Source organism: Amphiura filiformis, chromosome 4 (assembly GCF_039555335.1).
Source record: "Amphiura filiformis chromosome 4, Afil_fr2py, whole genome shotgun sequence".
Taxonomy (NCBI): domain Eukaryota; kingdom Metazoa; phylum Echinodermata; class Ophiuroidea; order Amphilepidida; family Amphiuridae; genus Amphiura; species Amphiura filiformis.
In genome coordinates, this window is record NC_092631.1 from 24,431,633 (window position 1) to 24,454,814 (window position 23,182).

At 36.2% G+C, this 23,182-nt stretch overlaps 1 protein-coding gene across 5 annotated transcripts in view; it reads right to left on the reverse strand.

Moving 5' to 3' along the window:
- The window catches only part of LOC140150722 (coiled-coil domain-containing protein AGAP005037-like), a 338,931-nt gene that overhangs the window by 35,017 nt on the left and 280,732 nt on the right, over positions 1–23,182 (reverse strand). For 4 of the 5 annotated variants that reach the window (XM_072172816.1, XM_072172814.1, XM_072172813.1 and 1 more), the window contains 8 exons: positions 19,803–20,004; positions 18,056–18,201; positions 11,633–11,647; positions 10,025–10,139; positions 8,967–9,105; positions 6,306–6,451; positions 2,728–2,894; positions 2,056–2,186 (listed from right to left, as the gene is read on the reverse strand). In XM_072172816.1, coding sequence (XP_072028917.1) covers positions 2,056–2,186; positions 2,728–2,894; positions 6,306–6,451; positions 8,967–9,105; positions 10,025–10,139; positions 11,633–11,647; positions 18,056–18,201; positions 19,803–20,004 — 1,061 coding nt within the window. The remainder of the gene's footprint in view (positions 1–2,055; positions 2,187–2,727; positions 2,895–6,305; positions 6,452–8,966; positions 9,106–10,024; positions 10,140–11,632; positions 11,648–18,055; positions 18,202–19,802; positions 20,005–23,182) is intronic. The other variant, XM_072172812.1, reaches the window with a different exon arrangement.

Genomic DNA, 23,182 nt, shown 5'->3' on the forward strand with positions numbered 1-23,182 from the left:
GCAATTATCATTTTATGTTTTGGAATGTATACATCACTAAGAAAGGGACTAATTGTTCTTGTTTTGATTCTCTTAAGTAAGGGATGACTATGTTATTTAAACTACAAGTTGGATAACATGCTGAATGAGCATAGACAGAGATCTAATAAATAGATGATGTGACACACTACCTCATGGCAGGCAAGTGTAAGACAATATAGCAGTAGCATTGCCAGGATTTTAGTATAAGCGGGCAAGGCCAAATTTTTGTCCCCATTTGTCAATTTGTTGTCCCATTTTTAGTCAGTTTAAGGGTAGACGAGGTGTTGTTGGTCGAAGCAACCAAAAAAATCGATTTTCATTCTCTAGATCAATAAATTATTGACAAATAACACCTTGATGTTTTGCAAAAGTTTATTCTACAAATTATATAATTTGAAAACTTGCTTAATTTATTGTTGTTAATGAGTTATGTACATTTTACAAAAGTGTTGTTGTTTCAGCCCTCTTTACAACATAACTCAAGAACCACAGGACCTACAAAATTATTTCTGTGATATTTGAATTCTTCTACACGCTCGCAAGGAAATGAGCAATGCAATTTTTGCCAAAGCTCATTACCATTCGCAAGATGTTGTGAACTACCAAATCGCAACACTTTAAAATAGTGTATTACCTTAAGTATACTTTAATCTTTGCTGTCCCCATTTTATCCCTGAAAATTTTCTGGGGTGGGACAGTTTTCCCCTCCCGGCGCCCCAGGGCTACTGTACACCCCTGCAATATAACGATAGTATTACATATTGTATGGTCACAACAAAGGGCATTTAATTTTAAAAATTAATCATGGAAGTTATGCATGAGGGTAGTGTTAACGGAGTAATAACTTAACATACCAGACCAGGAGAAGGCAACCTACAAACATTATTGAAGACAATTGTCACATCATCTATATGTCACATTATCTGTAGCACTTCCTTACAGAGCTTTACAGTTGAACAGACTTGATTCAGATATGATTATTTGATTATAAGAGAACATTACAGAATTTATTTTTAAATATCAGGCTGTGAGTCTTACTCTTAGTTATGAAGAAGTTAGTATTTTTTACAAGGTAACTAACTTGGGGGATTCTGTAGCGATGTATGGTATTTATTCTACAATTCTCAAAATGCACATTATGCATAACTTGTAACACACAATTCTAAATTTGTGTTCCTATCAACCATGACACACACATAATGAAGCACGCACACATAAAGGTGAACTTATACAGAACACAATATGTACATACATTCATGAACTGAAACACACAATTTGAAATGCCAGGTACTCTAAACATGAGTATAGAGGGTATCCACTTTACTTCTAACAAAAGGCGCTGAATCCCGTAGTATTCCTCATTCAAACCAATTCAATGCACGACCTCAGAGTTACCTGCATGACTTTCAGACTTTGGCGGGCTATTTTGAAACAGTTATGGTTGCACATGCAGGTAATTCTTTTGAAAGTCCTAAACAAGGTATAGCAGTCGCTGATTGGATATGCAGCTTATAGAACACAGATAACCTCTATAGAGTAGCATTTGATCCAAGAGAAGTCCTTTTGGCTTTCAGTACTCTGGCAAGTACATCTTCAGAACAACTAAATAAACAAGTTGTTCAAGCATACCCTCACATGCAAAACACATACACCCCTTTCATGTTTGCAACACGCTTGTAAGTAGAAGGAACCGTGGATGTTCTTGGTTGTGGAATGTCCTCAGTTGCTCTCATTTTTGTGTGTATGCATCCTCATTTACAGGTCTATACCAATCCCCACACATTAGACACACACCCTGCACGTTTTCTGCGTATATCATACCACGCGAGTATTACCCATGCAATGCACACCCTCACACACAAAACAAAACAAGAGAGCGATGATACAGGCACATTCACACATTTACACAACATACAAAACATAGATATATCACTCATCAGTCCACATCCACATTCGCGCAAAACATACACTACAGCAACAAATCAGTAAGAAACTCTGTAACACATAACTAATGTCGTCACCAGGCCTACTAACCTTTTTGTTCTGCGATATGTCTGCTGCTATTACCCAGCGCCTGAGCTAACTTATCCACCTCCTTTATGTTCACTTTACTGTGTTTATTTACAACATTATTTCGCACCTCTTCCACAGCAGCTTCCAAGGCTCTGTGAACATAAATAAATTGATCAATAATATAGTTAGACCTGCAATATTTCTTGCTACCATTTTCATTTCACAGGTGGACAGACCTGCCAAGTCAAGTCCTTTTGGTCACAATTATTTTTCTGGAAGATGCTAAATGACCCTTAAAATCACAGAAAGCTTGAAAATCTGTAAACAAAATCTGACAATTGGCAAAGATATTTTTAAAATCACATCAGCCAAAAAACATTTTTTTTTTCATTTCATACATCTTTAAAAAACAAAAAATATAAATTTAAAAACAATTAAAATCCCAACACAAAAAATTTGGGTCAGTCTGGCTAGTAGAACAGGGTTACTTTGCCAACTTGCTTCAAGTAATTATATAACAAGCCTTTGCTGATCTTAATTCTCATCTTTGCATGTTACTGGCCTGATGTACACATGGTAAACTGACCACTCTTCACGTTCACCATGTTGACCTGATGAACCCTCATGGGCTAACCACAATTCATGTGTAATTGGAACAGCTTGGTATGATGGAAAAAGATGAAAAAGACCAACCTTAATTCTCTATCAATTTTATCTTTGCCTTGGACATATCTAAGGTAATCTTGGTGTACTCTAGTTCTCTGCTTCCTCAATGGATGCTCATTAGATCCCGGGTTAGTCTCCATAGCAAGCTTCACCCTGTTTGCTGTGCTCCTGAAGGAGTCATTCATCTCCTTTGCCTGTGGTAATGAAAAATAAACAAAAAACAAAAAGACAATTTATAATACATGCAAATATGATTTCTCTGTGAATCTGACTATTCTGCCAGACCCTGATTGTTTAGGCAAAGATTCGAGAAAAAAAACTTTGCAAGAGTGTGGACCATCCTGCCAGACTGGAGACTACAATGACTAAAACAAAGATTAGGATATTTTTTTGCAAGAGTCTGTGGACTGTCTCAAAATGTGGACCATTCTGCCGGACCATGATGATGCAAAGACAAGGGACAAAAGATGCAAGAGTCATATGGACTGTCATCAATAGTGGACCATCCTGCCAGACTGTGAATGTATAGGCTGTCTTTAAATATGGACCATTCTGTCACACTGCAATGGACTGCCTCAAAAATATGTAGATCATTCTGCTGGTCTGTGATGGCTTGGGCAAAGACAAGCGACAAAAGAAGCAAGAGTCTATGGACTTTCATCAATAGTGGACCATCCTGCCAGACTGTTAATGTATACCCAGCAAACACAAAACGTTTTCGATATCATTCGCAAAAGGTTATAAAAGGTTGTCAGACAACGTTTAAATGTCGGGTTATATAAATGGTACATTAATGGTATAAAACGTTTTCATAACATTAAGTAACATTTTTTGGTAATTTACTGCACAGCAAACACAAATGTTTTACAGAAAACATTTACATGTCGGGTTATATAAAGGGTATAAAAACGTTTTAATAACATTCCAAAAACATTTTAAAAAACTTGGTACAAATCATTCTAAACAGAATGTTATTTTGGGGTTGAAAAAATATTTTGCAAAAAACGTTTGCCCAAAATATTTACAAGAATGTTTTTAAAATGTTTTCACGACCTTTATATAACCCGACATTTAAAGGGGCACTTCGTGATCCACAGCCTCATCCCCCACTTTTCTCAAAAAAGTTGAGATTTTTATATCACTGGAAACCTCTGGCTACATAATGTTTATGTACAAAATATTTCTTGCAGATTAATTCGCTTAGCAAAGATATCGTGAAATTTGAATTTCGTTCTGGTGCACCAGAACGAAATTACAACGTATTGTCTATGGAGCAGTGTAATACACATAATCATGCATAACTCGCAAAGCGAAATATCGGAATCAACTGAAATTTTGGGAATATGCTTTTTTCGTGGATATGCACTGAAAAATGTCATAAAAAGAGGATGCTAGGATCACGAAATACTCCTTTAAATGTTATTAAAACGTTTTGTAAAAAATATTTTAAGAACATTTCTGTGTTTGCTGGATGCAAATATTTTAATATAATGTTATTTATGTGTTGCCAACATTAATATTTGGCCAAAAATGTTTGCAAAAATAGTTTACAATGACATTTCGAAAACATTTTTAAGATATTGTTGTAGTGTGTTTTCATACAAAACGTTTTAAAACGATTTCATGACCTTTATATAACCCGACATTTTAATGTTATTAAAACGTTTTGACCTAAACCAAAACCCAAAATATAACTTATTTAAAACGTTTTAAAAACGTTTTTGTGTTTGCTGGGTAGGCTGTCTTTAAATATGGACCATTCTGTCACACTGCAATGGACTGCCTCAAAAATATGTAGATCATTCTGCTGGACTGTGATGGCTTAGGCAAAGACAAGGGACAAAAGAAGCAAGAGTCTATGGACTGTCATCAATAGTGGACCATTCTGCCAGACTGTAATTGCTAAGACAAAGACTAAAGAAAACAGACTTTGCAAGAGTCGTTGGACCATCTTTAATAAAGTGGACCATTCTCAGACAAAGAAACAAGGAAAGAAGACTTTACAAGAGTCTATGGACTGTCTTAAAAAGTGGACTATGTATGTCATGGCTTAGGTAAAAACTAGGGAAAAAAAGACTTTGCAAGAGTCTATCTGGCCTGCCTATAAAGCCATATTATAACATTTTCTTTAAAAATAGATTTGTATTTATTTTCCATAAAATGTTAGCTTTGACAAGTGAACAAGTGAGGTAAAGCAAAGAAAATTGGAATTTACTACTAGCGCTATAATATGTTACTCCGGCGGTTGTAATACGGTACGATCCTCTGGCGCAATTATTCGGTTTTTGTCACTACGCGAGTTCCAACTTACACACCCGTAAATTCACAAAAGCGTGTGTCATTCTCGCAATACGCAAAGCGCAGTTCGCGTAGGTGCTGCGTCCAGCTGTGTACGCCATTCTATATCAATCCACGATTTTATGAGTCCCGCCTATTACGAGCTGATCAGAGTATAGCTGGTAAAACCAATAACTTTGTATACCACATTGCCACTTCAAAATAATGACATGTAATGAGTGAATGTAGATTTAATTCCAAAATTCAATGAAAGGTAATCATTATGTTATCTGTCGTCTGAAATGAACCATAATGACGGAAGAGGCGACAATTAGTATAATGATGGAAGGGGCGACAATTAGCTTTACAGCATGCTCTCCAGATGACAGCTATGATAATTTAACCCATAACTTATGTGATACAAAACAAACAAACAAGTCATTAACTCCATTTATTAGTAATAATCACCCACTTCAAGCTATTTTGACACAATATCGACAACCCTATAATGAATTATTTGACATTTTATTTCTCAAGCGATGTGACTATTAATGACATAATTCAACAAGTTTCATGATATTTGAAGTACCTGTTTGTCTTGACTTCAGCACATAACACTGTTCTATTACCCACTTCATTGTGCCAAGTTCATTACCTCTACATGTAACTCTATTGGGCATTATCAATGAAATAAATTAGGGATGGCTGACTCTGCCATGTTTGAGTCAGTGGCATCTGAGTATTGTAAATTTTTTGGGCAAAGTGTAACACAACCAATACTGGTATCCAGTTGTAATTTGAGGTTTATGAGTAAATTATCACCTTCAGCAGCAGAACACAAAATGTCAACAAACAACACATTTGAGTCAGCTAAAATCCTGGTGGTTCAAGTGATCAAAATAGGCAGGTTGATAAAACTCGACTGGCGGTTGACTGGCGGTTACTGGTGGTTGAACTACGTTCATTGTTTAGAACAATAGAAACCAGCCCCCTTAGTGCAAACATGGGTGTAGCCAGTGATATTTCCAGGTAAAATAATTAATCAAATTTGGCCAGCTCTTTTTTATCATGTTTCCACTCCAATCAGGACAAACTCCTCAATAACCAGGCTTTTTCTCTTCATAAAGACCCGGCTGGTTATAAGTCTTTAGTTCGAGCCCTAATTCTGATGCTGAGGGGTTTGTGCAAAAACACCTCGACAGCAATAGCTGCCAGGTGTCGAGTTTTCAAATGTAAGCACAATATAGAATTTAGAAATTGTCAAATGTTTATAAGGCAGCTACAGCAGAAAAGGCCTTCTTTTACCATACCCTTCATGTATATCTTACCATATTGAGATGTAGTTTTCGAATCAACTGTAGTTGTTCCCTCAAATCTTTGGCTGTTTTGGTTAGCGTTGCTGCTGTATTCTGCAATTCAAGTGTATTGAACGGCGCCATCGGCTGAGGCGTCACTGAAGTGCTGGTTGTTCCTTCTACATATGTAAACAAGAATGATCAAAGTATGAGTAAAAGAGAAGATATGAGGTCTGTAACCATGGGAATGGAAGTTCTCACATCCAGTATACTATCCATCCTTTATGGATTTATGGATTTCTTGGATGATTTTGGGTTCACTGTTTTCCAGACTAAGTGGGTCTGACCTCCAAAACTTCACTATTCTCAAACGTACCCAATTCTTAGCTAAGAATGTGAGCTACTTGCTGATGTGAGAACTTCCATTTTATGGTATGTGTATGACAACAAACATTTATACAAGTCTGTCACCAGTAGGACTTCATTACTTATTACTTCACAACATGCATTCTCTAACAAGTACTTCAATAGCTGCAATGGTGTACCAACCCCAGGTACCAACCCAGGAGTGGACTAGAACAAGTTGATCCATGCACATATGTCCCTGTAAAAGGGAGCTGATCAATCAGGACTATTTTGCAATTTTGCCATTGCATAGCAGGTGTATTGGGTTAGGCCTATTCCAGTTGAAATCATACACCCTCTATGGAAGACATGACCACAATCTCCCACAAAGGGAGTGTGGGTTTCAAATAAGGTTACCTGAATCATTGAAATCTACGTCCCCTGTGTGTGGGATTAAATTCATGTCTTGCACACAGGGTGTATGAATTCAAACTGGAATACCCCAATAAGCAGAATTTGGCATGCAATTTTTTTTGGTGTAGATGTGCTGCTCTAGATAAATGGCTTTAGTGTGTAGACGGTTTAGCACCTATATACAACTTGCATTCACTTCAAACCTGTATAGCAGCAAATGCTGCACACACAAGCTGTCAACAGGTGTTTTGTGATATAGAATTAAGCAGGTGGTCACCTCAAACTAATAGTGTCTGTCTGTGAACAGGATTTAAGCATGCATGTGTTTCAAACATGGATGAAAAGCACTTAGTTTCTCATAGAGTAAAACCATGAATTCTAATAGCAAGCTGATTTGTGAGTCTGTGAAGTTTACGAAGCACTGCACCACATTTTCTAAGTAGCTTTTTATAGTGTGAAAGCTCATATTACTTTTTAATGGATGGATTCAAATTGGATCGCTTTTAGTGTAAAATGTGCAGGGGACTTTAGGGTTTGGCATAAAGCACTGTAATAATACATTAAGGGCTTGATTTGATTTTTTTGGGTGTGGCTAATTTGAAGTGGCAGTTGGATGGGTGTGGCTAGGGTATGTGTGGTTGGCAAGCACTTGCTGCAGTATAGCGCTTTAAGGGAAGTTTTACTTTTAGCAAAGCTCAGTTAATTTGGTAACTGTTTGCTATACTTTTTTCTGAGTATTTTCTGACACGGGAAACAAATAGGTTTTACATGTAGCTTGTTTTTTGACATTAATATTTTTTTTAGCATAGGAATGGGAAAAAACAGATTGAGGGTGGTAAGCTAATCAACACATTTAACAGACATTGACTGAGGACCTTATAAAATAGAGTTTCAAACAAGGCAACTTGTATGTGCAATGATCAACAAGATGTCAGTCTATTAGTGGCATAGCACAAGTTATTGAATTAGTTAGAATCAAACCTGATTGTGGGGGCACCGGTTACTTTTCAAAAATTTTCCCTTTGTTTGAGGAGCACATGTCCATGCCCCTGTGGTGCTATGCCATTGATGTCTACTATGATCTAATAAATTAATGCTTGTTAGGCGCTACTGAATCATATTTATGATTTGGACTTCGGTATATATCCAGCCACATTAATATCTGCTTCAATGGATTTGCTTGCTGAAATAAAAGACATGCACTAAAATGGGTTTAGTATGGAACATGCAGGCACACAAGACACAACATAACACAACACCACAACAACTATGGTAGGCAAATATCTTCACAAGGAAAATTTTATCTTGATTTTGATTTGATCTTGACTTGGCAAGTTTAAAAAACTGAATATGAGTTTGACTTGAAACTTCTTATAGACATAATAAAGCGAATGTCTGAAATGTAATTGAATTTTTTCTGTTTTTTTTTTTGGAATTTTGAAACGGATGAAATATTGCGGGGACAAATTTCGCTAGTTAACTAAATTATATTATCCTTATAAATTTGATCAATCTGCTTAAGGTGTCAACTTGAAACTATAGTGTTACCACTAGAAAAATAGTATAAAAATTAAGCTTTTTAAAAAACAAAATTGAACACATTCACAAGAGATGTTTTCAAACATGATAATCTAAATATTTCTTCACAGAAATAACAATTAATCCTAATTCAAAAGAAGATTCTTTTTGAGGGTTGATTTCTCAATTGATAAACAAATGTACTAAGGTTGAAGTAAAAATATTGCAAACCATAGCTCGGGAATATTTTCAGAACATGTCAGAAAAATAACAATACAAATAATAACAAAATTTGATGACTGACATGCTCTGAAAGACTCCCGTATCCAGGTATACTTCACCATCGGTACGATAAAGACGTAATCCACGATGACGTTGACATACGTGCATAGCAACAAAAAAGCAATGATACTCTACCGTTAGGAGGTCGCAGCTGCTTACCACTCCGCTCATCCATAGCGGACTCGGACGTTTGTGCTTGTGTCGCCTGGATAATCTCTTCGTTAAAACCGGTGATGTCACTGAAGCCAGAATCGTACTGTGGTCTATGTGGTGGCTGTAATTAGATAATGTTAAGACAGAAGGTTACATAAGTCCAAATCTTGTATGAACTAAGGAGTCTCCTTATCATTTATTTTCATTTGTGTATCCACATAATTAGAGAAGGAGAACCTGGACTCCCTATATACCACCACATACAATCGCCCATCAGCTATGGGGAGAAAATTGGGGGTATTCGGGTCCTTGCTGACGGTGCGCGGAGACGAGCGAAAACAATTCTGCGTCAAATCTGAAGCGTATTGGTACTCGCTTGCAGGTTGCATCAAGTGTGTCTCTCGTTTGCACCCATCATCAATGTCACACTTGCATGACAACGAATTAGTGCATTCCGAGGGAAACCAAATACACCCAATTTTTGCTTCATGCCTGTATCAAGATGGTGGTCGAGTCCCGGTTCTCCTTCTCTAATTCTGTGGTTGTATGTCATGTTTGAGATGTGAGTGCAATTGCATCACAAAAGTAAGAAGGTCCCAAGTTCAAATCATATGAGCTATTATTTTATTGATCACTAGTTGTATGTCATGTTGGAAACATGTTACACACAGAACTTAAACATGCATGCATTTTACATCAAAGCTTTCCCAATACATGGTGCAATAATGGAGGTACGCTATTTTACTATCCATGAGCCATATGCATGTAAACATGGCCGAGTCCATACTCTCTGATTTCAATCTCGTTGGTTTATGCAAATCATGGCAGAGTCCATACGCTCTAATTCTAATCTCTTTGGTTTATGTGAACATGGCAGAGTCCATACTCTATAATTCTAATTTCTTTGGTTTATGTGAACATGGCAGAGTCCATATTCTCTGATCTTTATCTTTTTGGTTTATGCATAGCAACTCTCTAATTCTAATTCTCTGGTTTATGTGAAAAATGTATCCTGTTATGGAATTTCTGTATACAGTTACCTGTGGTTTGGGACTCTTCTGTGGTGGTTCCCCATTTGTCTGCGATGGTGACAAAGCTGACCGTACCATCCCCGCCAAGTTGGCAATCTGTTGCTCCATGGCCATGATACGCATCCTGTAATTAAGAACACATTGTAACATTAATCCCGCTGTTATGATGTAACATCAAAAGACAAGAACAATTCACCAAATACCTTCAACTAATGCTACTACAAGTTCATATAAATATGTATATAATCCTAATGGAAATGTACATTAAGTATACAAATGAGCTTATTAACATTAACAGTAAACATAGCAGGCTGTAATAATACCCAAGTCAAATGCATTCAGTGAGTCAGTATGGTCTCCATTATTTTGACAGTGTCAGTGTTGGGTTAGGTTAGGTTAGGTTCATCCTCACATTAGATGAAACAGATCTTCAAACTTCAATCAATTATTTTTAGTCCTTTTTAGCAGGTTCTTTGCTTTTTAGATTGTTCGCTTGTAGAACAGGTCTAATACCATGGAGATATCCACAGAGCTGAACTTATGTTCATCCTAAATTAGCCAATATGATTGCAAGTGATGGGTTTTTTTTATAAAATATACTTTTGACTCCTCTCCATTCAATGCCATTATCTATAAAAGAAAGGGCTTAAGTCAGTCTTCAGTCTGACATTCCCATTGTCTTTGCTGCCATTTGTACTTCCAATTATTAGCTTTGTTCAAGGGGTTTGCTCTTTTAGTTCTTCTCATCACTGCCAGATATATTTGCATGGGGCAGCTCCCAGCTCTCTCAATGAAGGACAACTGTTTCTAAAGACCATACTGCTCCCATAACCAGTAAAATATATAAACTGATGTTAGCTTTGAACCAATAACTCATGTGAGATAATATATTTGTAACATACATATGATGAGGAATATAGGTTATTTATGTTATATCTTTCTTGCTCCTAATGAATTTTGCAAAAATAAGAAAAACTAAACACATCCAAAAAGACATTTTCTTTCCAACTGGAACAATATGTAATCAATGTTTATGACTACAGTTCTATACAGAAGGATGCAACATAAGTGGGTAAGTACAATAGCTGCCTTGTGAACATTTGGCAATTTACACACAGTATATTGAACTCATCTACACAGGTCAGCTACACATGGCAGCTATTGCACTTACCCACTTCTGGCACTGAGAAGTCATCATATACCTACCCCTACAACTTGTACAAGACTGAACAAAAAGTTTCTAAAATTTAGGCTTATATCAGAACTTAACAAAAACATAACAATGAAACAATCAACTTCAACAATAATGTTATACTTGTACCTAATAACAAAAGTGAGTAAGTTATTGATATTAGAATAACTATAAAATTAAACATATTGGAAGCACTTGTTCAATATGGTATGCCATTCATGTCGGATACTTTTTGATTCTGTTGAAGACCACGCATCATACACAGAATAAATCGCAGCTCATAGGTGGCTACATGATTGTACAAGCCTTAGCCCATATTGGAATATACAACATAACACAATTGATTACAGAACAGTGTATAACTTATAGCATGCAGAGACATGCGAAGTGAGCTCCCCCCGGTTTAGCACACCACTCATACTCACGGCTGACCACCACTTCTGTGGATTGATAATATTCCAAGTGGTTTGTTTGTGGCAGATAAAAGGAGAAGAAGAGGAAGGAAAAGAAAACTTGAAAACTAAAGGCTACACACACTTTGGTAATATCCTCACATTGGCCATTGTACAATATGGCGACACACTTTGGTAATATCCTCACATTGGCCATTATACAATATGGCGACACACTTAGGTAATATCCTCACATTGGCCATTGTACAATATGGTGACCAAACAAAATTATGTTTAGTCTATACTGATGTAGTAGGATTTAAAGAAGGATGGCCTAACTATTCCATTTAAAATCCACACTATCCCTGTGGAAGATTTTGGAAATATAGCTTCCACAGGGGGAGTATGAATTTTAGAAGGAATGAACACATTTGAATTTCATGCACCCTATGAGAAAGATTCAACATAAATCTTTCACTGAGGGAGGGTCAGCTTCAAATGGAAGTACTCATTCTATTTAAAATTCATACTCCCCCTGTGAAATGTACTTCCAAAATCTTCCACAGGGCTTGTGTGGATTTTAAATGGAATAGCCCAATTTAATCACTTTTTTTCTGTCATATTCACTGAATAATGTCTACGTCCCACCTTCATAGACATAATGCGTAATTGAGACATGCCCTCCACAAAGTTGTGTTAAATCTGAAAAAGCAAAAACCAAAAAGTGGCCAAAACTGGCTTCAAATGACAAATCTCTGATGGAGACATGAGGACGTTCATATCTATGATTTGGACATGTCTTGCATAGAGACATGTCTTAATATCTGGATTCATGTCTCCTGGTTAGGAATGCAACTTACTGGAGAACCCCTAGTAGGTGTCTCAACTCTAAACAGACATGTCTTACATTGTGTCTTGCCACGTCTTCAAATGCATTACAAGACACCTGAGTTTATTTCTCCCTCTTTTTTGAATTCTTGCAGAAACATCTAATTCAAAACACCATCACAAACACACAACTTTACTTAGTACCAAAATTAAAATTTGGATGGGACAAAGTAATTGGATACCATAATTATAAGAGTGAGGTTACTGATTGGAAAATCCTCCTTTAAAACCCAAGTGTATGACCATCCTCCTTTAAAACCCACGTGTATGACCATCCTCCTTTAAAACCCATGTAAATGACCATCCTTAAACTGACCTTTATGAGAATATTGCCCACACTTCAAAAATATATTGCACTTCCAGATGTTTAAATCATCAATAATAATACATGTGTTAAATTTTTCCATTCATGAACATTCAAGCCAACTTAAAATTATTATTAAAAATGTTACCGATTATTCTGTTGTTGCATATTCAAAATGAAAATAAGACAAGTTATCCTGCCTTGAAATCCAACACATGATCTTTCAAAGACCTACTAATACCATATAAGGTTGAAAATATTAGGCTCAGTTTTATTGTTTTGGGTTACATTGGTTATGCTGTTTGACAAAAAAAAGAGAGAAAAGGGTGTCACATTAGTTTTGCCATACAGTAGTGATTGACCCTTTTTACAAAAAAAAAAGAAGAAGCACAGCAGATATCTTATTTGCCAAATGTTTGTGAGACAAACCGTTTTTCTTTTTTGGCCTAATACTCAGTATGTATGTTTGAGAACTACATTCTCAACCCAACACAAATTACTCTCTTTTAGTCAATAAATTACAGTTGGATGGAGGAAAATATTTTCAATAGTATTTTGCTGAGCTGAAAAAAAAACTTTAAGCAAATTAACATTACAATAACTTTACAATGTCTTTGACAAGGAATGCAAATTATATGCAAAAATATACCTGATAAAAGTTAAAACTAATTTTCCTATAAAAATAACTCTTGATATCGTGACAGGGAATTCTAATCATATGCAAAAATATTCCTGATAAAAATATGCCAGTTTTCCAGAAAAATAACTCTTCATGTTGTGACAAGGAATTCAAATGATATGCAAAAATTATACCTGATAAAAGTTAGGCCAATTTTTCTCTACAACAGCATCTGACACCAGCCTGGATTTGTCATCACATTTTGACACCATTGGCACATGAGAGTGTTATGGATTTATTCATAACCACTTTATTATAACCCACATCAGTCTTCAAAAATTTGTCATTCTTTTATTCATCAGTTAAATATTGCACTCAAACAAACTCATTTATCAGGACAGAGTCCTTCGACCCCAAATATGCTTGTACATTCATGGAATGACCTGTGGATGAGTTGAGTGCAAAAACTCATACTCAACAACTTGAAGTCAAGTTAAGCTATGAGTGTTTTATGGATGATATTGGACTTTGTCATCAGAAATGAGATATTTGTTGGCTCATATACTGTAGTGTGATCTTCTTTATCATAAGTGTAAGCATAGTAGGGTTAAGTGTTAACTTTGAAGACAAAATACAAATGAAACTGTTTTTTTGAACTCAACCTTCTTGTGAAGAAGATTTTGCTCAGGATCTGGAAAAGTAGAGCACCTCAAAAAGTACACAGTGACATACTTTTTTGACAAAATGATAAAATATGAAAAATATATTGATCTGAATAGTTGAACTTACATTGACATATGTGTACATCCATATCAAAACGATGCACTTGTCAGCTGCTACATGTGTCTCATTTCACATAATAGCTATGAATAAATAAATATGACTCATTTTCTAAGTGGAGGTCAATTCAAATCATCCCCAAGTCAACATGGTTAAGGAATGTTCTTTGTATTCCTAAATCATGTGACTTGGGATGATTGGAAGTGACCTCCACTTCGGAGATGAGTCTGGTATTTATTCTTTGCTATTATGTGAAATGAGACACATGTTGCAGCCGACAAGTGCATCGTTTTGATATGGATGTACACATATATAGTCAGGGTTGCCAATCATGTGCCCTGATCAGGCTAGTTTAAATGGATCACTGCACCTCAGAAAAAGTTACCATAAATTTGGCTCAAATTGCAAGTAGAAAGTCTTCTATGGCAATTTCTCCTTTTTCACAGTCTCTGAAAAATTGAATTACCTTTTCCAAGTATTTAATGGCCACTATGTTAGCCGATCACTGTGTAAAAGAAATGTAGTTAATGGTCAACCGCCCAATTGGGTGCTTTTTGTCAATGAATGCACCCAATTATCAGGGTTTTGGATGTCTTTTACTTTGATTTGAATCTACTTGAACAAGGCCCACTGCTGCTGTGGTGTTTGCATCTTTAGTCTGAAAAAGTGTATACCTTATGTTGCATCGAGTTTGGTAGTGACATTAAATACATTTCTGTACATGTGAGAGCATTCTGATTGTGCTGTCTTTACATGCTTATGTGATTCAAGGGACTGTGTCAAGCCTATATGAGACCTAAAGCACACAGTAACATCATGTACTATATGGGGATATCGGGTACTGACGTAGGTACGTATTTTGCTGGTCACTATATCGAATCGTGCATGTGATATCAATTGCACAGCACATACACACACGTACATGGGTGGTTTGTCAGCACGTTTGCAGCACAACTACGAAAAAGCATTGATATCACTACCAAACTTGAGGTGAACCAAATAATAGCAACCCAACATGGTTACCAATTGACACACTTGTTAAGTTCAGAATTTGTGTTAACAGCAATATCATTTTGTTCTTAAACAAATGCAAGAAACTTGGAAATGGTTAAATAAAAAACTGATCACAAGAAGCAAATATTGCATTTAACACAACATTGCCAACAGAAATTTAAGCTAACATTGAAAAAGAAAAGCAATTTGCAAACAGGAACAATGTTAGAAAATAAACACAGAACAAAATTGTGTCACTTTTGGAATATTGTTCAAACTTTCATTTACTTTAATGATTATGTGCATGATTATTATTTTTATTTTTACATTTTGATTTTATAGCAGAATTCAAAGACTCATGTTAGACTGACATGTTTTAATAGAACTATAACAAAATCATGTTACCATCAATTTTCAATGGTCATTGAAAGGACTGCCTCTTTAAAAGGCAGCACAGGACCCCAGAGCAGTAGTTCCTTTTACAATGACCAGAATCTCTGGTTCAAGGGCTTTTTATTACTTGTAAAGGAATTATTTAATAAATTTCAAGCAGACCAAACGTTGCCTTACTAGTTGGCAATCATTTCAATTTTAAGTTGGAAAATGATAGGTTCAAATCATTTTGAAACCAGTCAGTAATCACTACCATGCCCAGTGATAAACCAAAATAAGATGACTAAATGGAACTTACAAACTATAGTTTATCCCAAAAGTGATGATAGAGTATTTGGCAGCACGGCAACAGACGAGTAAGTCAAGATGTCTTGATATGTTCATGATGGATCTAATTATTACCATGGGAGTTAGTTGAAAAGAATGGAGCAGATGTGTCAAATACTTTTCAGAAGTAAGCTCAACATTTCACTGAAAATCAAAAGCAAGAGTGTATCTGGGAGTCTTCTTGAGCAGGCTGAATTACTATCAGCCAGTCCAGCATGTAATTTTGGAATTTCCAGTCTGATAGGTAAGTTATCAGCTACTGGCTGTTGAAGTACATCCCTGCTTGTCTCCTATCAAAATATATCTGAATTCTTCTACTATTAGTGCCTAGCTTACATCTGCACCATTCTTTTTGGTAAGGCCAAAAAAAAAATGGTTCGTCTCAAAGCTGACGCGCGCATTTGTAAAATCGCGCGATTTGAAAAAAAAAAAAAAAAAAGAAATGCGGAAATTTTTTTTTATTTCAACATTTTTTTTTTTTTAATTTCCTGAAAAATTCGGCGAAAATCAGATTTTTTTTCTCAAAATAAAAATATCAAAAACATCGAACATCGCACAGTCGTCTCCTGGATCAAGAATTTAAAACAGCCTAACTAAAAAGTCACCTCACGATGACACTGTTGTAGTCTGAACGACACACCTGCATGCGTATTTAAATCATACTATTTTTAAGACCGATCCTACAATAAAAAATCTTAATTGTACACCATGTACTCGAGTACTCGCTGAATATTCATCAACATTTTTAATGTTGTCATTTTACGTCTTGTGGCAATATGAATGACTATGACGCACGATGACGTTTGTTTAATTTAATTATTAAATACATGGCGAGTATTAATCCTCCCACTCCCGAAGTCATCATGGTTTCAGCGGCAGCATCATCCGAGTTTGTGATCTTGAAAATCAAATTACCCGGGAAAAATAAAGAGAAAGGATGGTTTTTACACAAAACCAAAACTACAAACACACTAAAAGATGTTGCTTTAGAAATACTTAACGGCGAGAATCCATGTGCTCCGATAGCTTGTGTGATGGAAATGATGGGTATAGACAACACTGGCACTGCTGAATTCGACAGCCACCACACTAATTTTCAATTTTGACACACCATAAAAATATCAAGTTCGAAAAAAAAAAAAAAAAAATCGCATTTCGCATTTGTTTTCAGATCACTCGTCAGCTTTGAGACAAACCTTTTTTTTTTTTTTGGCCTAACATGAAATGGATGATAATGGGTCAAGTTTTTACATGGTATTTAAATTGTATCATTAATCTCTACAATGGAAGTTGTATAGTTAATGATGATTCACAAGTTATTTACTTCAAATATTAGTACATGAATATTCAGTTATTAGTACAGTAGGGCAGGTACAGGTTGTTGGAATAATGTGGTTTACAGGATAGAGAGCCCATCGCTATGATTAAAGTCGGAAATGAAGAAACCAGTTTGTGTCTGACGTCTGTGTCAATCAAGCACCACACAGCCTGTGATTGGTTCCTGTTGCAGATGGCACCACCCTAATTTACAGGTTGTGTTGAGTTTGATTGACAGTGACATCATATGCTAACTATTTTTTTTTTTCTGATTTTTATTATATATTTCAAGAATTTCCAGAATATGCAGTTACCCATTTATACATGGGTGGAGTGAGGCGTTTCACTTTGAACCTTGATCCATGGGCACAACATGATGATACTATTGTAGGCCTAGATACTTGACCACAAGACAACACACTATCTTGTGATCAAAATCTGTACTGCAGCGGCACCATGCACTTTGTGAGATATGGCTTTGTTATTGAAATCATATATATCTACACAAGGTATAAGTTTGTATTCAATACATACTGGGGCTACACTGAAATGTAATGTTCGATTAATCACATCTGGAGGGCCTACAAAGTTTCCACGACAATTACAATCCCCTCCCAATTTACACTGTTAAAATGATGGGTAAGTTTTACACAACATTAAGCCAACCATGTTCCACAAACTGTTGGGTTAAATATTTCACTTTATTTTCAGTGAAATGTCTCTTTTTCACCCAATAGATAAGTTGTTCACAGTAGCCCAACATTGGGTTAAAATGACCCAGTATTTTAAGAGTGTACCTATCCTTTATTTCAGGCTATACCAAATAACCACTTACTGAGTCTCGACTTCAGTCATTGGTGTAGATCTTCCTGATGATAGCGATAGAGAGCTGTTTGACCTCTGACCTGCCACAATATCTGGTTCTCTTAGACCACCAGGCAGTATGGGCTGAGATACGGGCCTAGCTTGGGCTACTCCAACCTTGAAAGAAACACACAAGTTTGGAAATGATTATTGTTTATTGCATATGTGATGTAATGATGTACTCCTGTATAATGTATCCGCTGGCTTAGACACATATAGGCATGTGCTTTCTGTCCAACTCCTGTCCTGCCATGTCCCAGACATTCTTATCTTCTTCTCCTATTGTCCCTCACATGTCTGCCTTGTTACTTGTCGTGAGGTCCTACATAATAGACACACTCCCTGTAGACTTTGCTACTACAAAAGCAGCTTGCCTTCATGCTTACTTTAACACCTGTCTTGTCCTGTCTTGTCCCACATGTCTTGTCCTGTCCCAAAATCCCTTATCTGTCCTTGTTTGTTATTGGTACAGGAGGTGCTCTTGCTATAGGATGCTTCGTCTCAAGTTGAGAATAATGCCATGTTGGATTTTGCAGTGGCAAATTCGAATCATTGTGTTTCCGCAGTTGTATCACCAGCGTACAGATAAATCACCCTTCTACATTGTGTGTATACGCCCCATGGGGTTAGGTTAGCGCATACAATTTGAATCTGCCACTGCGAAATCCAACATGGTGTTACTCTCAACTTGAGACAAGAAAGAATATAGTATTCTGCGCTGCTTGGAGGCTGCGCTAACCTTGTAGTAGCTTGTCTATTAGCTATGCACTTCATTTATATATCTTAACCCCGTACTCCCTTATCTGTCCTTGTCTTCTTAGGCACTGCATCTAATTTGGTCATATAGCAATATTGGCGCCCGGTTAGGGACCAATGACCATTTCTATCCTACCCTGGTAATGTAATAAATTGTATCAAGCATAATGATTAACATTTGCATAGTTATCATTTTTCATTTACATAAATAATGAAAGCGCTATGTAAATGTTCAGGGTACAACAGAAAGAGTCACCAGAACATATTCATAACCTCCGCGTATCACGCCATATGTTCGTCCCAATCAAATTGGTCGTTAGATGATTTACACACACCGCGGTGTACCGGCGCGGAGGTTATTGATATCCATCAATGACCTCCGCGTATGCTTACGCGGTACAGTGACTTCCGCGTGTGCACATCTGTTGCGCCGGAACACTCCACGCGCACGCAACTACCATATTTGCACATGGCGTGATTGCGCAGTGCTGTAATTGGTAAGTCCATTTTAGCCTGTTCGACTTTTTGAAGGGCGAAATGTAAGTTTTGATAAAAATTATGTATTTCAACAATAAAATCTTGAGATTTGGTTGAGTGATGAGTTAAAAATGCGGTTATGAATTGGTTAATAACTTTGCATCAGTTATATATGGGCATTGTGAAAAATCTAAACATTTTGCTTTGGACCTCGGAATATCGGGATATTCCTCGGTTCCAAAGGCAAAATATTTAGATTTTTCACAATGCCCTCCAAATAACTAATGCGCAGTTGTTAACCTATAAACGGGGCACTGATAGTGTTATAGGACCAAATTGGATGTTATGCCTTACTGGTGCAGGAGGTGCTGCATTTGCGGGTTCTGCTTGTACACTGTGCTACCCTTATCATAGCTGTTCAAATTTACTGTCACAGAAGATGTTTACCCCGAAATCCTGTTCTACTCCCATATGCCCTTATATACCTGTCCTTGTCTTGCTACTGGTGTAGAAGGTGTCCCTGGTGCTGGAGTTCTCCTTGTAGGCTGTGCCACTCCTGTTGTAGCTTGTCTGTTGGATATCACCGTTGCATAAGGACTCTCTCCATTGGTTCTCTGAGGCTTCTCTGGGGGAGCAACTGGAGTTGTGCGGGTGGGTGGAGGTGGACCTTTCTGCCTTGATCCCGGTCTGGAAAGTCAAATTTTTTAAACAGAAAGATCAGATTAATTGTTTTTTACTTGAAATTATGATAACACATTTAAAACTAAAATCTTCACATGGAGTATGTAGAATAGAATGCACCATCTGATTTTAGGAGTGTTCTAAATGAACAACATTTCTTAGCAATCATACCTCATATAAAAATACTTCATGCTTTTTGAGTTTTCTTTTAACTTGAGAAGAGTGGGATGAAAACACATAATTTATTCATTTGTGGCAAACTAAAACTCTGATATCAGAAATGGGTTCTCATTGTTGCTCAAATAAAATAACATCATTTTCCTACATACCTCATGGTGTATGATAATCATAAAACCAACACAAATATACACACAAATATAATGGATAGCTCCATGCATAGCTCAGAATCGGGAAATCCAAACCACCTTTCTTCATTAGTGGTGTGTTTGTTAAGTCTTGACCCATCTCACATCATTGCATACAGCAATTGAAATGGGTTTTTCCCTGAACTGTTTCTACAATTGACTCCCTACAATATAGCAATTCAATTCACATCAGTGCGCTGTACTTTTCCTATTTATACACCTGATCTGATCAATTTGAGTGGGTGATGAGAAAACAGTTTTACAAAATAAGACTGGCAGCAAATTTATAACAAACTGCTTGCAAAATATCGAAGGCCACGTCAGAAACTTGCCAAGTAATTTTAACCTTCAGATAAATAAGTTAATTATTGCTAATATAGATATCACTAAGAAAACAAATTGGCACTTACTAATCAATTACAGTTTGATGAAAGTATTAATCAAAGAAAAATTGATTCCCACTGGTTTAGCTTTTGACACTGATACACATTTACACAGTGGCGTAGCATCATAGGGGCACATGCCCCCAATCGATCTGAAATTCGATCCCATTAATGTATACACACAAGCACAAGATCCTAAGATTTCACACACTTGGTGCATAATGTTGAACCGAGTTGTGTCCACAAAGGTGTTCACATTGAGTTTACACCCAGCAGCCATGTTCACACAAGCACAAGATCCTAAGATTTCACACACTTGGTGTATATGTTGAACAGAGTTGTGTCCACAAAGGTGTTTACACTGAGTTTACACCCAGCAGCCATGTTCACACAAACACATGATCTTAAGATTTCATTAATTTGGTATTATGGTGATATTGCCACAGAATTGTGTTCCTACAAGAGATTACAAGTTAATAACTATGTAGATGCATTAACACAGGCTTAGCATCTATATATGAGTATTAGTGATATTTAATCAACAGCGGGTTTTGTCTTCACGAACGGGTAAATGACCTTGAGAACATTATCATCATTACGTCTACCAAACATTTTATTTGTCACACCAATGAATACACCAAGTAAAACACTAAATGTTATCTGTGTTTCGCAGTCGCACATACCAATTAAACCTATTAAATCTAAATGTTTAAGATGTTCGTCACTATGTGAACAGTACAGAACACAAATCATGATTTGATTTACAGCTCATGCTACTATGCTTATTACTTTATGCTTGCTTTACTTAAGCTTACTGTGTTTTACTTGTTTGTAGCACAACAGCGTTAATCAATTTCCAACTGAACAATCTCCAATCTTCCCACTTAGCCATAGATGATTGACTTCATACACACAAGCGTGTGCTTTCACTTGCATAGATGCATCGAACATTACTGATTGTGTAATGTGATTTTTAACATTTTGCACAAAGCTAGGATATCGGTATAAAAAAGCTGTCAAGTTTACAAATGTTATGATTAAAGACTGTGTAAAACAATAATAATACTTAAAAGACTCAGCATGTTTGTAATAGTGTACTGCAATTAACTCTCTCCACATGAGTGTCGATTGCAGACAACAAGTTTCAAATTGTATTTAGAAATTCAAAAATTTCAGAATTGTACATTTTCATGACCATATTTGGAATCAGCATGAAAAATGCATTAAAATGAGTACAAACAAGCTCAGTATTGGTTTAGTTGTTCTTGATATATACCGGGTAGCTTTTGATATTAAGCCTGTGGCTAGCACACAGTTCTTATGCAATAAGCTTCATATGCATGGAACATTCAATTTTAATGTCAGGTTATTTATGGAAGCTTTTATTTACCATTCAAAACCATATATTCTTTCCAGAACAACAGAATTTCCACACTTTTTAAAAACAAGTACTGAATAAAAACTAGGCATGTTTGTGTTCATTTAAGAGCATTTTTCATCTTATTACAACCAAATTTTTATTTAAAAATCTAAAATGATATTCTTTAGTCTGTAGGATGTAGATGGTTTATTAGCATTGAGGGATGAGTTTATTCTATTACAGCTGTCGGTTTTGAAATCTTCAAATGTTGGGTATTTCTGGCACTTTTATAACGTAATAGCTACGCAGGTGAAGATCTGCAGCATGATTACTTTGTTATTTAAGGGTGACTGAATTGTTACATAAGCAGTATACAAAGTGTCCCAAAGAAAATGGGTCCAAAATGCATTTAGATTTCTTGAAAAAAAAATTATAACCCAAGCTTTTTGATGTTGAGAAATAAATAAATGCTTCAACAAACTCACAGCTAGCTTTGTTGAAGTCCAGTTCAAACTTGGACATGGTTATAAATAACTATGCTATTTAGCTGAATACCAGAGATTTACACTTCCCACAATGCATTTCTTCAATTTCAATTTTCTGTACTGATTTGCTATCTAGTGCAACATGGGTCGATAGTAACAAAAAGTACCTCAATGAACAGAGCGCATCCAGATCTTCACAAATTTGTTTATTTCTTGATTATTGAGTATATTGACCCTTGGTTAGACAGTCTATTCTGAACATGAAAAAACAGGGAACCTGTACAAAGTAATATGAGTGTCATTTGATGTATTGAGGTGATGTGTCATGTTTCTCTGGCTTTTTAACAGTATGTCATTCTGTGCACGTGAACCCACAGCAGCTGAAGGGAGTATCCCATTATGCTTTGCGGTACCATAATAGAACTGATTGTGCCATAGAAAATGTACACAAAATCCCTCACTTCAACTTTCAATTACTTGCTTAAATCAGGGGAGCTTAGACTTTTGTTTGAAAAAATATCAGCCATAGAGTATTATGAATCTATCAATAGCTCTCAATATCTAAGCGGCTCTTGTTTATATTTTGTATAC